This window comes from Nomascus leucogenys, chromosome 1a (genome assembly GCF_006542625.1).
Source record: "Nomascus leucogenys isolate Asia chromosome 1a, Asia_NLE_v1, whole genome shotgun sequence".
Taxonomy (NCBI): Eukaryota; Metazoa; Chordata; class Mammalia; order Primates; family Hylobatidae; genus Nomascus; species Nomascus leucogenys.
This window is the reverse complement of record NC_044381.1, coordinates 1,680,094-1,695,569: the sequence shown is the minus strand read 5'-3', so window position 1 is coordinate 1,695,569 and position 15,476 is coordinate 1,680,094. Positions and strand designations below refer to the sequence as shown.

Below are 15,476 nucleotides of genomic sequence, written 5' to 3'. Positions count from 1 at the left end.
GGGCGGGGGGACAGGGATAGAAAAGGTGTAAGCATTAAGAAGCCACCCTCATGCTGTGATAAATATCTGCAAGCTTCAGCAACTGTCAGCTGAAGCAATTTGAATAGTAAACGTTTTTGTGTCAGAAGAGAGCTACACTGAAGGCCTTTGACAGTGGTGCAAATGTGGGAGGCATAAAGCTGATACTTGGGGACCCGATGAGAGTTGTGACTGGGCCTGCATCCAAATGCCTGCTGTCACCAGTGATTCAGAAACAGTGGACTCACACAAGAGCTGAGAGGAGATTTGGGCCCCATCATGGGAAGTACTGACCACATCTTACAAGGCAACCTGATTTGTGGCTCCTAGCAACCTAAAATCATAGACTGTTCAAAGAAACTAGAAGTGTTTCTAGAAAAGAAGCTTAGGGCCCCACATAAACATCCTCACCAGGGAAAGAAACTGGGACCCAGGGAGTCAGAAGAAATCTATTCCAAGAACCTGAATCATCTAACGTAATGTACAAGAGACATTACACTTGATATCCCTTCAAATTAATTCAGCTTTGTCCAATCACGTGAAATGAAGATACTGTAACATGCAAATGGCCCTATGTCCTCCTTAAAGTTATTTTTGCCTCAAACAGTCTCGAATAATCAAATTTATGTGCCCTCCACAATGCAAAACTAAAGTATTATAAAGGTTTTCCTGCGGCCCCCAGTGACCATTAAGAATACTTCAAAATATACAAATATACAGAATCATAGAAAAATAGCTTATTCATCTAGACAGAGACAGTTATTTGCTTCGGCAAATATTGGGTTTTGAGAAGACAGTGTCGATTTTATTGCTTTTTGAAATGCTGTGTAAAGCATGGTACTTAACAATTTGCACATTGGGCAATTTCCATCTGTAAGTTTAAATATATGTGATAAGAAAAAGTACATGCATATTATGAATATATAAAATTTTTCAAAATCATCATCTTTACATTAGAAATTTCTTTACACAAACATCTTAACTTTTAAAAAAAGTAGCAAATGGCAATAACGCTCTAAGACTGCAGAAAATCCAGCTTTCTGTTTAAGCAGCCTTTCACTGAGAGACACGAGTGATGGCAGATGAAGGCCTCTTAAGAATAGACTCAACAGAAAATGACAGTGGTTCATTCACCGAGAGTTTTGTTCCAACTTGTTTAGCTACAAAAAGGTCTTTTGCACATCTATCTATTGTAAATGTGTACTTCTGGTTCTCCTTAACTAAACACTCTCTGTGTTTCTTAGGGGTCTCTTCAAAGGCCTCTTTGACAAATGGTGTTTTCAACTCAGGACCCGATTTGTCGTTAAGCGTTTGCTGCAATAATGAGTGGAATGGATTGTGTCTAAGTGGCAGAGGGTGCCTGGTGTTTTCTTTGCTGATCTTCGTTAAGACATGCCCTTGAGCTGCCAGGGAGTCCGTGTCAACAATGGGAGAGAAATTCCGTCGGGGTGGGGAGAACGCGGACCTCTCTGGGACAGCCTGATGATCCTGAAGGTCACTTCTCGTGGTCTGGATCTCAGGAGTGTGAGGCAGCACCAGGGAGCCTTCCAATTTCAATGGCATCATGTCATGCTCTGCACTGAGTCCATCCTGGACTCGTGCTCCCTTCAAGTCCCAGCTGGCCCCAGGCTTCAGGGCTTGAACTGAGGTGGTGGCATTTAGCAGGCATTGCTGGTAGAGGAGGGTGTCGCTAATGGGGCCACACTTGGGCCAAACTAAAAATGTCGAGGACAAGGGATACTGTCTATAAGTCGTGGCCACGCTGACATTAGAAGAAATTAATTCCATATTCCCAGACCCTGAATACTGCATGGTTAAATCAAGGCAGGTGGGCAAAAAATTACAGAAGTCCTTGCTCGGTGGTTCCACTGGGCTGGAGCTGTAGGCACTTTTGTAGGAGTTGTAGTCATGTCCAGGCACCACGCGGTTGGGCAGAAACAGAGCAGCAGCTTGAGAAGTTTCCAACATCTCCCTTTCTTTATATTCTCTCTCCAGCATAATGTTCTCCAACTCTTTATCAGCAAAGGCTCTTCTTTTCCTCATCCTGTCACTAACTGGGGGAGGTAGAGGGAAGGTCCCTCCTACATAAGTCTCCGCTGGAATGGGGCGATAGCCTACAAGAAGCAAAGATTGCACATGAAAGATATTAACATCTACGGAAGAAAAATCTGGAAACCCAGAAGGTAACAGCAACACTACAAATCAGCAGAAAAATTATTTACAGTTCCATCTCGCTAATATTTTTATACAGATGCAGAAGTACAGAAAAAAATAGTTTCCTGGGAGGGTGAAAGATATCCATATTGCAACTTGCTGCTGCTGTTTTTGCTGTTGTTGTTGATTTGTTTGCTTGCTTGCTTCAACAGGCATACTTTATTGATTAAAATTTTAATATTCTTCCCAGGCCCCCTGTGCATTAAGAGACAAGGCTATTCATCTTGTATCCATCAATGTTTTATTATTATCCATGTCATCTTTTTTCATTTATTAAAAAATATATCTATACCTACAGCTGATGTCACTTTTATTTTCTAAAGGTGGTTCATTATGTACACAATGTAATAGCTGTAGAATAATCCAAGGAGAACTAGGAAAAAAGAGAAAGAAAGAAAGTTAAAGGAGATTAGTGAGTAGAAAAAGAAAAAAAGGCTTAAGAAAATAGAGAAGCATAGAAAATTGAAAAGAGCTGTTAACTAGTCAAACACACTCTACAGTGAACAATTTAACCAGGCGCCTTCCCCTGACTACCACTACAAACAAAATAAAACAAAACCCAAAAAAGGCGGGGAGTATTCCCTGCTCTATTGAAAATAACTGTTCTAAAACATTTTTCCCAAGCTCAAATCATTTTGGCCGGATACCAAAATGGTTGAACAAGCAATCATTAGGACACAGGCTAAGTCATCGCACGAATAGGAACAAACTCAAATACAAAGATTAGTGTAACATAAATAGAATTCCTGGAGGCATAAAATACTTGGAGTATTTCATCACCCCCAAGCACTCACCTCTATCGTATTTGTTTGAAGGATCCATTGTTATCTTTGTGTTTACATAGTGACAAACCCATTATACTCATTTGCAAATAAAATAAAATTTGAAAATTAATGTTTACATTTCTATGGTAAGTTTTTGCCAGGAAATTATTTAGTTGAATTTACTATTCCATTTAGCCCTCAGACTTCGCAAGTTGCTTTGCATAATCTCAGTTTATCAATGTGGCCCTATTATTATAAATCTGTTTATCCAGTTTGTAACCAAATTCATTTTTAATTCATAAGAAACCACTCTATGGTCAGAAGTATACAACACATGATAGGACACACACAAACTTCAAAACCTGTGCAGAACCAACAAAATTCAGAAGCTACACAAGAGAAAAACAGAATCCAAATGTCTACTTAAAAATTTTTATTTACTTTCAACCTGAATTTCATGAAGTGGCAGTGATTAAAGCAAACATTAACTGTCCCTTATTTAAATATTTAAAAATTTAAAGAAAAACGGTTAAAAATAGTCAATATATTATTGAGAAGGTCAATAAATAAATTCCATACCCAAATAGAGACGCTTTTAAAAATCAGTGATATTTTAAGAAAAATTAAGGTATCCCCAGGCTTTCATGAAAGTGAGAACATGGAGAGAGAAAGCTAGAGATTTCGCACTGTTCGCATTCAACCTCCACTTCGCTTGCTGGATTCAAAACCTTTTTCAGATTCTATAACCTTGACTGTCAAAAAATGGTAAAAATGAAGTTTGGAATAACAGGAATTATCCAAGTAATCCAGAAAAAAAAAGTACAATGAAAAAGAGTGGAATCTGAGGTTGAACTTCCAGACTAATGGTATTTATTGGTTGTGGGCAGCTGTTGAACTCCTCACTTGACTTAATCTATTCAGCTCCCACAACTAAGAAAAGTGGACATCGTTGTGTTGTTTTGTTTTCTTTTGTTTATTTATTTCCTTCCAAGACATCTGCTCCAGGATCACTTGGCAGTATATCTTTGTACATCCCTCACACGGGGTAAATTTCACGTGCACTCCACATTAACCCATTAACCACTAAGCAGACAACCAAATAATAGGGATTCTTAAACTGGTGGTGGCAGAAACCTCAGCAGGTATGTGAGATTCATTTTCCCAGGTGGCAGTTTCTTTCTTAGAAGAAAACTTTCTGGCTCCCGGGCCATGCTAATCTTCTCCGCACGGGTTCAGTTTTAGCATATGGGCTCAGCGAACACCTAAACAAAACCTTTCTAATAAAAAGTACTTTCCCTTTAGATAGCTCTTTAACAGATTAATAAATACACTTTGTGCTGATTAATGAGAGTCACTCAGCTCGGTTTAAAAGGCTGAAGGATAATTTTGTTGCTTTACCTTCTAAAATGCTTTTGGCCAGCAAACTGGGGGCTCTGACTTGCCTCTGGTACACAGCTTTGCGCTCGAAATTATTCTGTTTCCCAGAAAGCCCCTTCTTGTCCTGTAAACACAAGAAACATCATCAATAATGCCCTGAAAGAAAATGGGGGCGAGAAGGGGAAAGGAAAGGATGTCAGTAAATCTTTTCTAGAAACTCTCCCCCTTCTAAATGTATTGAATTTTCCCATTCCGTGTGAAAAATAATTACAAACGAATTAATATCAGCACCCCTTAATCCTAGGGCAAGGAGCTGGAACCTCAATTGGTGATCTGGGCCCCCTGCTTTCTCCAGCACAGTCACTCTAGACTCTAATCACTCTAGATATACGCAGACCTATGGCCAGAAGTGAGGGGACACCCCGGAGAGAAGTGAAAAAGTGAAATCCCTTTCAGGGGGGCGCCCGACCTCAAGAGATGGTTGCAGCCAGGCTGGGTCCTGGGAGCCCACCTGTCGGATAGAAGGTGCCCAAGGCCTGCTGTTAAGCAATGAGGCCGGGCGGATTTCTCCCTGCGGCAGGGCGAGCAGGGTGGGGTGATAGGGGACTGAAGAGATGAGGGTCTCCTGGGTCCGGCTGCAAACTCCAAATTTGCGCTTTACGGACGCCCACCCTCGCCTCGGCAGTCACCACCAGCTGGTGGGATTCTGGGCCCTCCCACGCCCGCGTCCTACCCAGCATACGCTACAGAGAACGCGTGGGAACGCAGGGCAGGCGATGACCCATGCGGGACGCGGGAGGAGGCCAAGCCCAGGACCAGGTGCCCATGGCGTCCAGCGCGCTCTCCTGGGCCCTCGAGAGGCTTTCCAGTGGGGTTGCTGCCTTCAGTATGTCTGGCTATCCACTCCTCAGCTCCTCTCCGCCAAAAAGGAAAATTGAAAATCTTCCCTAGTCCTGAGTCTGGGAGGAGGCCCTGTGAAGCCTCGCTCGCTGAGCTCTCCCTGTCCAGGCGCACATTGGAAACAAATACAAAATCAAAGGTTCAAGAGCCTCTCTCCGAAAGAAAACCCTGGCTCTCCTCGCAGCTGGAGTCCTCCGATGGGAAGCAGCAGAGACCCTCCACTTGCTCTTAGGTAGTTTGCAGGGACAGTAGCTTCGGATTGATGACCTTGGGCTGCAGGCATCTAATTTCTCATGCACTTTGTGTCTCATCCATAAAATGAGTGTTCTAGATATCTCAAACGTCCAGGTAACAGCTGAAGCACCGAGTGCACGCGTGCTGCGTGGTTCTTTTTCTCCATCATCACTAGTATAGCAGTGACGACCCTGGAGCTGCACGCGGTGCTGCGGATCAACCACTCTCCCCTCAACCCCGCCCTCAACACCACGAAAATGCACTTTTAAATGTAAAAAAATAAAAACATTGATTTTCTCGCGATGTTCCAAATGGGCCTAATCACTTTCGAGGCCTCTCTGCCTGCTTGTTAAGACAAATCATTTCCCAAGTTCCCCAGAGATGCCTGCTTTTTCCCTCCCGACCCTGCTTGCCAGTGTAAGCAGAAAAGCGTTCTTACCATCCTTCCTAGGGAGTGCCAGGCACCGCAAGGCCCTGGGCGCGGGGGTGTGGACAGCTGCCCCGTTCCCCTCCAACTCCCCCACCTCCACTGTGGCCTGAGACGCCCCGGCGAGGCGCGCCCCGGGCCGGGCGAGTACGCACCTCGGTGGCCTGCTGCCTCCGGAGCGCCACCTGGGCGGCCATGACGCGCTGCCGCTCCACCACCAGCAGGCAGTTGGCGCACTGGCAGTCGCGCCAGCGACAGAAGCGCTTGTGGCCCTTCAGGCAGGACACCACGCCGTGGTTGCGGCAGCGCGCGCACTTGGGCGTGCGGCTCAGCTTGCGCGGCTCCGCGCCGCCGCCGGCAGGAGGGCAGCGCTGCGGGGGACCGGAGCCGGCGGGTGAGGCCTGAGGCGCGAGCGGCGGCCTCGGCTGCAGTCCCCCCTGCTGCTCCGGCTGGCCGGGCATCCCAGGGGACGCGCCTGCCTCCTCGCCATCGCCCTCTTCTTCCGCGTCTTCGTCCACCTCGTCGTCATCTTCGTCGTCCTCGCAGTCCCCGTCGGCCGGCGGCGGGCTGGGCCCGGGGGGCGTTGACCGCGGCGCCCCGCAGCCATCCTCTTCCAGCTCCAGGCTCTCGACATCGATCTCCCAGTCCCCCGCCGCGGAGCCAGCCTGCTGGTCGGCCATGGCGCTCGGGGCTTCGCTGGGGCCTGAGCTCGGCAGCCCTCACTCTGGGGAAACACGAAGAAATCCAAAGACCCACCGGCCGCCGTCAGGGACCATCCCTGAGCCTCCGGCCCAAAGCTCCTGGTCTGCCCGCCTCCGGCGCCTTGAGTCATCCTGTTCTCATTACACGTCCCGCACTTCCAGGCCACACGTGCCTTTCTAGGGCCCCCAGGGATCCACAACCCAACAAAAGTTTTATTTTATTAATTCTAAGTGCTTTGCGAGTACCTGACTTTTAATCGCAGCCCTCTCTGGCTTTACACAGGCTTTCCGGACAAGTCCCTGGGTAACTCACTTATCACACACACACAAAATATTGTGTCCAACTAGGCCGGCCCAGGCCACTTGTCAGATTTCCCCATACTCAGCTAGTATGGCCATGATGCATATAAAACTACCCGTTGAAGAATTGTTTTCCTTTGATTACAAGTGGCCCTTCAGACCCACTTAAGTACCACTCTATGCTTCCCAAATGCCTCTCATCAGCCTACACCACCACAAGGACCCCTCCCTGGGCTTGAAGAGGTCGCCTCACCCGCTTCCCCAAAATAATTAACTGAAAACCAAAATTTTGTTGTCATTAGAGTGCCATAGGGCCAAAGAGCACAAACCTACAGATGCCCGTCCAGCCTTAATAGTACCTGGGGCGCACAGGGCTGGGCCGCGTGGGCTCTCTGTACTTAGGGATTGGTTTATATCTTTAAGGTAAGGCATCCAAGTCAAACAGAAAAGGTGAAAGATGACTCACGCCCTTTGCCCTCCCTGACACCCCGAGCGGCATCACAGCACTCACCAAAACTTTGAGGCCCGGGCTGGTAGCCCAGTCAAAAGATATCCAGCTTTAGGATCTGGCGCTAGGGCTGCTGGCTGTGCAAGCAAACAGAAATCGGGGTCGCTACCCTCAAACACGAGATCGGGAGCTGATAGCTGGAGGCCCGGAACGAACCCACTGGATGGTGGAGGGGAGGGAGGGAGGGAGAAGGTGGAGGGAAGGAGGGAGGAACCCAGTCAAGTCCTCAGCGACCTAGCCCAGCACATCCCGAATTCTGCAAAGTTCTGCTCGGTCTTCTGCAGCCTCGGGCGCCTCACCTTGCTGAGGCCGCTTTCGGCTTCCTCTGACCCAGGCTGGGCGAGAAAGGTCGGGCTGCCCCCGCCTGGCTCAGATCGCTGGCTCACCCCGCAGGCGCGCGCAGCTGCATTCAGCGCAGCGCCACTGGCTTCAGTCTCTAGACTGCGCTCCCCTTCCTAGTATTATCCGCTCAGGCCCCGGAGCTTTTCGTCCTCTGATTGGCCGGTGGTAAGGCGGTGTGAATACTGATTGGCCGAGGCACGCTGGCCGGGAGCCCTCCGCCTCTCCGCCGTCTACACTCTCCTCCCTGAAGCGCTCCGCCAGAGTCCGCCTACCGGGCCTTCGGTGCAGCCGGGTCGCCTGTCCAGAATCTAAACCCGAGGTATGACGGTGCCTGCGAGACAGAAGTCACCATTTATCTCGCGGACTGGCAAACAAGCAGAGATACATTCTTAGGAATGCGTTGTCCACAACAGAAGGTAATAAACGACGAGGAAGAGATCAGAAAGACCAGTATTGGTCTCTGTCAGCATCACAAGCATTTCTGCGACTCAATCAATCATTAATCCAAACTGGGCGTAAAAATGATGCCTCTCTATCGGGGCGTACAGCGACATCCTTCTTTCTCCTGCAAGAGTACATCAATGGTTACCTGGCACCGAAACTCCTAGTTAGTATACAAATAGCCTGTTGATATTTCCGTGTCTAGTGCCAGCTATTCTCGAAGTGCCAAATAGCTCCTCATTAACCTTCACCGAGCCCGTGTGGCAGGTGGCCAAGTCAACTACAAGTCACTTACATTTTTCTGCTATATCAGTTGCTATTACAGTTAATTTAGGGAAGATCAGAAATGCATGCTATTAAGAGACTTAGGTAAATCCATTCCCCCTAAGCATGCATTTAAACAAAGTTATTTTTTAAAAGATGACTGCTTTTTAGTGTGCATAGTTGTATTTATAGAGTTTCTAACACTGCCTCAAAAAATCCTTTACAAAATGTTTAACAATAAAAAATTTTCAACATATTAAAAGAAGGAATTTGTCTTCTAATTCAACGCTGCATTCTATTTCTTGAACTCAATTTAAAATAATATGGGCGCTTTTCTAACTGCATCTGTAGATAATCAAGACCTCTCGAGTCGGATCTGTTTGGGAGACTACAAAATTGGGTATCCTTGCACTGAGCACATAGTAGGCCCGCAACAAATATTTGTTGAAAGGTGGGAATTACTGACGTAATTCCAACGTTACTTTTCTTCGAGTTTGTCAGAATGTTAAAAGTTAACCTGGATCCGAGAAGTGGGAAGAAAGGCAGCTTAGGAACTACCGTGAAACCAACGCGACCGGCCAGAAGCACTATTCCCAAGCCTTCAGTGATGTTGGAAATTTCCTCCCTGGTGACCAGGCACTGGGATTCCCATTTGTACGGGTGCTTCTTCCTAGAGCCTCTTGCGAAGCCCAATGAAGGAAGTAGAGAAACAGTCCTGCTTATTCCCGTCGGCTTTTCGGTAGCTCTGGCGACTCAGAGGGTGACTCGGGAGCGGTGCGCGCTCCGACAAGGAACAGGGGGGTCATACAGACTGTTACTTCCTCTCCCTTGACACCACCTTGTAACACCAGGTTCTTTTTGCACATTTTTTATACCCACTCATTAAAGCATATTTCCTTCACCTGCACTGGAACGTTTAAATTCTTGACCGCAACAGAAATATGTTCCTATCCCCGTTTTTCCAACGACGAAACTGAGGTTCAGAGAGGAGCCCTGGATCACCCAGTAGTCTCGGGAAGAGCAATGGACCTTGTCGACCTCTGTTCTGAAGTCCCAGAAACTTTGCAGAGCCCCTCACTCCCAGCAAGAAAGACTCACCATGGGTTTGCTTTTTTAAATTTTATTCCCCTGCACCCCTTCTGATTTTAGTACCTGGGATTACTACCAGCAGCCCTCCTGTAACAGGACCCAGCACGTTTTTATCAAATCATTCCGTTTTTTCAGCGTCTTCCCCTGCTAGCTACATTTCTGCCTTTGCAAACAGGCTTCTGCCTCGCGACGTGTATGCAAACTACAAACCCCCACCACCGCTGGCCCTGTATGCATGCGGTTGGCAGTCTGGGCTTTTATTTTATTTATTGCTTTTAAGGTTAGGGGTGGTGGTAAGGAGATGAAATCATTAGCCCTTCACCAGTTGTTTTAAATGTTAAGAAACAAAATCAAGAAAGTAGGTTTGCTAACTTTGGGAAACTAGATTGAGGGGAAGGGGGACCGGAGGAGAAACAGGAGGAGAAAGGGGTGTAAGCCTCTGTTCCCAAAACTGAAAGTAAACGAGCAGCCGAGCAGCTCTTGAACTAGTTCGAAATCTTAAAACTGCTGCATAAGGAGGAAACAAGAGGGATTTGTGTACAATAAACCACGCTGGCTGAGGCCAAGTGGGAGATGGGACTGCAGGTCACAGCGTATGCAGAGAACAAGGCCCTCAGAATGTTCCGGCAGAGCCACCAGCCTTCTTCCTGTGTGTGCTCCGTACTGACATAGGGAAAGCTGAGCCCCAGTGCTTGCTGGAGGACCTCAGCCCGTGGGTCCCAGAGGGGTGGGCTCAGGATTGTTTCCTCCCTAGCCCTGAACCCTCACTTTTAGCAAAAACGTGCACAACAGCCCCACTGCTCTCTCCAGACCTCTTGCCCACCTCCACGTGCCCCCCCAGTCCCACCCTCCCTACACACCCGTCTGCGGCACAGGGGAACAAGCAGCTGTAATCATAACTCAGTTGAATCACCCTCAATCCAGCTGCCCAGAATGCCTCCAGAGAATCAGGATCCCAGCAATTACTGGGAAGCGAGGTCGTGGGGCGGGACGAGGGGGAGGAGAAAGAGGGTCTTTATCCTGGGAAGAACTTCAGGAAGTCCGAGAAGCTCCGATATTGAATGGGAAAATAAGTACATTTTGGGGAAGGGGAGGAGTAATTATCATAGATTTTACCGGATTGTGAAAGAAATCTACAGCTGCTCAAACTGTTTAGTAAATTAAATATTCAGAGGGAATAGGAGCCAGAGAGCCTGGGCTGTTTGTTCCACAGGCTGGGTGATCTTGGTCAGTTATTTTTCTGCGGCTAAGTTGCCTCAGTTGCCTCATCTGCAAAGGGGAAAGAGTAGCCTTCCTTGGCCCGACTCCGCAATTATGAGGATAGCACGTCTTCACAGGTTAGGAGTTCGGTACAGACGTTGATTTCCTCCGGAGGCAGCAGCACAGCCAGTCCGGGAGGGCCCGGCCAAAGCGTGCCTTGAAAACTTGATTGAAAGGCGAGGGCTCAAGGAATTCAGCTCCCCTTTTCAGGTCTCTCTCTTAAAAGGGGTCAGGCCGTGACTGAGGACCTGGTGGGGTGAGGAAACAGAAGTCTTTTGCCTTGTAAACCGACACCAAATTACAAAGTACAATTCGGAGTCCCTTTTGTAAATTACAAAGCAACTGGGCCGCTGTTGACTCAGCCCATGGAGCTCGGCCGGCGGGGCTTGCCTCTTGGAACTGACCGGCCTGGGGCCCCCTTCCCCCTCTGCCTCCCTCTCCCTTTACCCCAAATCTTTCTCTCCCTGTATCCCTTCCCTTTCTGGCGCTGCTCAGACCCACCCGGTGAGAATCTCTCTTTGGGCGAGTCACGTACGGGAACCTCAACAAAAAAAGAAGGAGGCCCAGCACTTTGGGAGGCCGAGGAGGGTGGATTGCTTGAGGACAGGAGTTCGAGACCAACCTCGGCAACAGGGCGAAGCCCCGTCTCTACTAAAAATACAAAAAAATTAGCCGGGCTTGGTGGAATGCTCCTGTGGTCCCAGCTATTCAGGAGGCTGAGGTAGGAGGATAGCTTGAGCCTGAGAAGTCGAGGCTGCAGGTGAGCCGAGATCGCGCCACTGCACTCTAGCCTTAGGCGACAGGAGTGAGACCCTGGAGATTGAGAGAGAGAGAGAGACAGAGAGAGAGAGAGAGAGAGAGAAGTATTTGTTGTTGTTGTTGTTTCCTGGATGAGGGTGGTTTTCTTATTTTCTTCAAACAGCCTGCCACAAATTTAAAAATAAAATAAATAAAGGAGGAAAGTGAGTTTCAAATTGGCTCCCGCTCACCCATCCAGTTCCTTTTACGAATCCCATCCCACCCAGTTCGCCCCGGAGCCACGCAGCACATGTGGCTTCCCTCTCACGTAGCCACATAGGCTCGGATCCCGTTCGAGGGTCCCGGCTTCTGCAGCCCGGCCCTGCCACCTCCCCCTTCGCTCACAGAGCTAATCGCGGGAGTCGATCCTGCCCTGAGCATTCCCCCCACACATCCCCCACCTCTGCCCGGACTCTGCTCGGACAGCCCAGCTTAGAGGCCGAGCCTGACAGAGGCGGGTTAGAATGCGGATCTGACCCTCCCTGGCTAGGGGTGGTGACGAGGTCCCTTAACCTTCCTCTGTGCCTCACTTTCCTCAACTGCAGAACGGAGTTCACCTAAAAGGAGGCGACGCGTGTAGACGCCCTGGCATGGTGACCCGCCCATACTGAGCATTCAGTGCTTGGGAGTAATTCGTATTATTTTTGTGGTTATTTTAACTCCATGAGCTAGCCTGCAGAGAGCCCGAGGCTGGGGGAAATCCGAAGCCCGATTTCCTCCCTATTCCACCCAACTTTCCTCCGGAGGAGGCTGGGGGCCGGCGGGAATCCTCGCCTTCCACCTCCAGCCTAAGTCGCCTTGCTGAATCAACCTGCCGCGAGCGCCCAGGGTGGCGACTGACGTTTGAAAACGTCCGAGCATCCCAATAGAAGCACTTGGCTGTGGCCGGTTTGGCTGTGGTTTCTCCAGAGCTGACCTCGAAGCCACCTCCTTCTGTGGAAAGCTACTCAACGTTGTACCGTCTCACGACTTTGACCGGCTGCGGACGCGGCGAAATAAATAATCCCAGATGGGATTGCGGAGATATGATTTCCCAATTTACTTTGCGTAATCAAATATACGACCTGTCACCAGCCATGGGGGTGGGAGAGTGGAGACTGCGGGAGATATAACTGCTCTCCGCCAGGCTGTTAGAATTCTCCCTTTCCCTGCTCCGCTCGTCGAAAAAACTGAACAAAAAGGACGCTGCGATCTAGACGCTCATCTCTCCTCCGTGGGAAGCAGGATTTAACTCATAGACACATAAGGCCGAACGAGAGGCGCTGAGTCCACTCCCTCGATTTACAAAGGAAAGGAAAACGGAAGCTCCGAGAAGTTCATGGGAGTTGCTGGGGGACACACAGCTAAAACAGTGGCTGTGCGGGGTCAAAGAGTAACTCCAGCTCCATGCCTTCATACAGTCTTTTTAAATGTGCTCTTTGCAGTGGGATACGGAGTCAGACGCCGACTATGAAGTAATCGTCCCTTCCTAGCATATCTATCTGGAGGATCTGCCAGCCTGCCTGTCCCAACCCCCGGCAGCTTCCATCCTCCATGCTGGGAATCGTGGCTCAATTCACTTGGGGGGCTGGTAGCAGCCAGGAGATGAGGCAACTGCAGATTTTCTTGACTTCTCAGTACCCATTCCAAATGGTCCTCAGGGGAGGCAGATACTGCGGGCTGTACTGGGGCCTAGGTTCCACCCCTGGGGCCGTGGCCTTGCTATGGAAGGCAGCCCTGAGAGGGCATGTGGCTGGTTGCCACATCAGGAGACATCACAGCTCTTCACCTCCGAGAGCCTCCTTGCAGCCCTTAGGGGGCCCCACGACTAACCCTTAACTCTGAGAACTTTCCACTCCCTACTCCCATTCTATTTTGGGGTTTTACATTTCAAGGGGGCAGATGTTATCCACACTGAAATCACTCTCCATATTTTCCCAACAGTCTAACAACCAGGTAGAGAGGAATGAAGGCGGGGTGGGGGGCGGGGGGGAATGCCAATTGTTGGTAAGGCAGGTGCTATGATGAAAAGTTAACTTCTTCCATGTGTATGAACCCCTCAGCAAATCTTTTCACCTTCCTGGGTCTGGGCTTCCTTGACTGTAAAGTGAAGGAGGGAAGTACATTGATTTCTAGGTTTTGTCTCAAACATTAAAGACTGTAACAAATCTTAACTCCCATCTGATGGACTGCTTGCTCAGGTAGCAAGATCAAGGGTATGAAGAAAGTCCAAGCTGGACAGGAGGAGGAGAGGAGAAGGAAAAGAAGGTGGCGTGTGGGGAATTAGAAACAAGCTTTGGCATTGGTTTTGACATTTTGATGATATTTTTGCTCCTCTATGCTACTGCTATTAATCTTACCTAGTTAAAAATGTAGGGGGTGGGTGGAATCTATCAACTAGGGAAACGATGGGACATGGACTAGTTTCACAAAAGATTCAGTTTCCTAGAGCCCAGATTCAATAGGATTCATCCAAGTGACAAAGAAGGTTGCCACAAGTCACAAAGGTTCCATGATCCTGTGGCTTCTAGGTCAGGTTCATTCTGACTGGACTTTAAGCCAAAAATTACCAGGCTTCCTCAGCCCTGTCCTGGGCGAAGCTGACTCTGAGGTCTGAGTTTCAGCTCTGTGGAGGGCTGAAATATTTCCTTTCCTGTTAGCCCCAGGAGGTCCCTCTGAAAAGTGTTCTTACTGGAGGAGGGATTCCCCCCAATTATGCCAGAAGAATCCCTAAATTTTACCCAAGCCTGGGAGAAGACTTGCCCAGAACACATGTTCCATAGTGTTTTTCCGGATGGAGTGGGAGTGAGAAAGGAGTGTCTCAGAGGAGGGATCAGACTGTACTCGGCTCTGTCGTTGGATAGCCAGCGACTCCCCACGATGTCCAGGTGATTGAAGTGTGATCCTATGTTTTGCAGCCAACTGGCAAAAGCACAGACACCTTTAAAGAGTACTTGACCTGCCTGAGAGAAGGGTTATTTTTATCCATGAAATAAGTAGCAAAAAATATATAGTAAGACTCTAGGGATTCTCCTGTTCTACTCCTGGTTTTGCCAACTGAAGTAACCCTTGACCTTGGGCCACTTTTCTCACCATCACCACTTTGGGCTTCTGCAAAATGAAGAGGTTGAAGTGAAACCAAATCACCTTCCCATATATTTTTTGTAGTTCTAAGTGGGGTGAGGAAATGGAAAAGACCTGCTTGAGGGTTTCTCCACGGGGATGTGGGGGCGGGGCAGGAGAAAAAGGGACAAGAAGATACCAAAGCCAGCTTCCAGCGCGCTCCTTGTAACAAGGCGCCACATAAATTTTAAGGGCCTGGAGGAAATCTTGTCTTTGATAATGCTGACCCCGGAGAGCAGGCGGTGTTCTAAAAGAGGGAGATGAGCAAGTTCCAAGGGGGCGGGCGAAAAGGAAATGTCACTTGCTTCCCACTGACTTAACGCGGCAGGAGCGCAAGTGCAAGAAACCCCCGGTCCCTCCCTCCGGCCAAACCCCGCGCCCCGCCAACCCCCGCCCCAACCCTCCACTCCTGCTCCCTACTTTCGCCGAAAATTTATTGACGAGGTGAGGCCAGGCTAACAAAACTGCAATCCCAGGCTCTTTGGGCCGCATAAGAATGCTTTGATCTTCCCCCAGCTCTAGTGGTCCTCAGCCCACTGCGTGGCCAAACGCCAGGGCTGCCCGCGGCGGGTCGCCGTACCGGGCGCAGCGGGAGGAGGCCGCGCGGGGGCGCTGTGGGGAGGAGACGCCGGCCCGCGCTCAGCAGCCGGGCGTGAGACCCAGCACCTCCGGGTACCGCGGCCTCCGCGCTCCCTCCGCGTTAAATCATCGCCCTGTCGCGCCCTCTTCCCCTGCGG

At 49.2% G+C, this 15,476-nt stretch overlaps 1 protein-coding gene across 7 annotated transcripts; it reads right to left on the bottom strand.

Annotated features, from left to right (window-relative positions):
- Positions 1-786: 786 nt before the first annotated feature.
- DMRT2 (doublesex and mab-3 related transcription factor 2) lies at positions 787-8,362 on the bottom strand. 7 transcript variants are annotated; one of them, XM_003273860.3, is made up of 6 exons: positions 7,743-8,362; positions 7,447-7,602; positions 6,090-6,658; positions 4,395-4,497; positions 2,525-2,605; positions 803-2,132 (listed from the first exon to the last, which is right to left on the bottom strand). In XM_003273860.3, the coding sequence occupies exons 3-5, from the start codon at positions 6,612-6,614 to the stop codon at positions 2,550-2,552; spliced, it is 684 nt and encodes a 227-aa protein (XP_003273908.1). In that variant the 5' UTR covers positions 6,615-6,658; positions 7,447-7,602; positions 7,743-8,362; the 3' UTR covers positions 803-2,132; positions 2,525-2,549. The 7 variants fall into 7 exon arrangements, with proteins under 7 accessions (XP_030670381.1, XP_030670382.1, XP_030670398.1 ...); XM_030814521.1 differs by lacking the exon at positions 2,525-2,605 and having other exon boundaries at positions 787-2,132; XM_030814530.1 differs by lacking the exon at positions 2,525-2,605 and having other exon boundaries at positions 799-2,132; positions 6,090-6,098; positions 6,567-6,658; positions 7,447-8,362.
- Between the last annotated feature and the right edge of the window lie 7,114 nt (positions 8,363-15,476).

Excerpts from the sequence above, each read along its gene's own strand:
- DMRT2 (XM_030814522.1), bottom strand. The coding sequence starts at position 6,614 with ATGGCCGACCAGCAGGCTGGCTCCGCGGCGGGGGACTGGGAGATCGAT. Across the intron at positions 4,498-6,089 it reads GGAGGCAGCAGGCCACCGAG|GACAAGAAGGGGCTTTCTGG; the intron begins GTGCGTACTCGC and ends TTGTGTTTACAG. Across the intron at positions 2,133-4,394 it reads GGCCAAAAGCATTTTAGAAG|GCTATCGCCCCATTCCAGCG; the intron begins GTAAAGCAACAA and ends TGCTTCTTGTAG.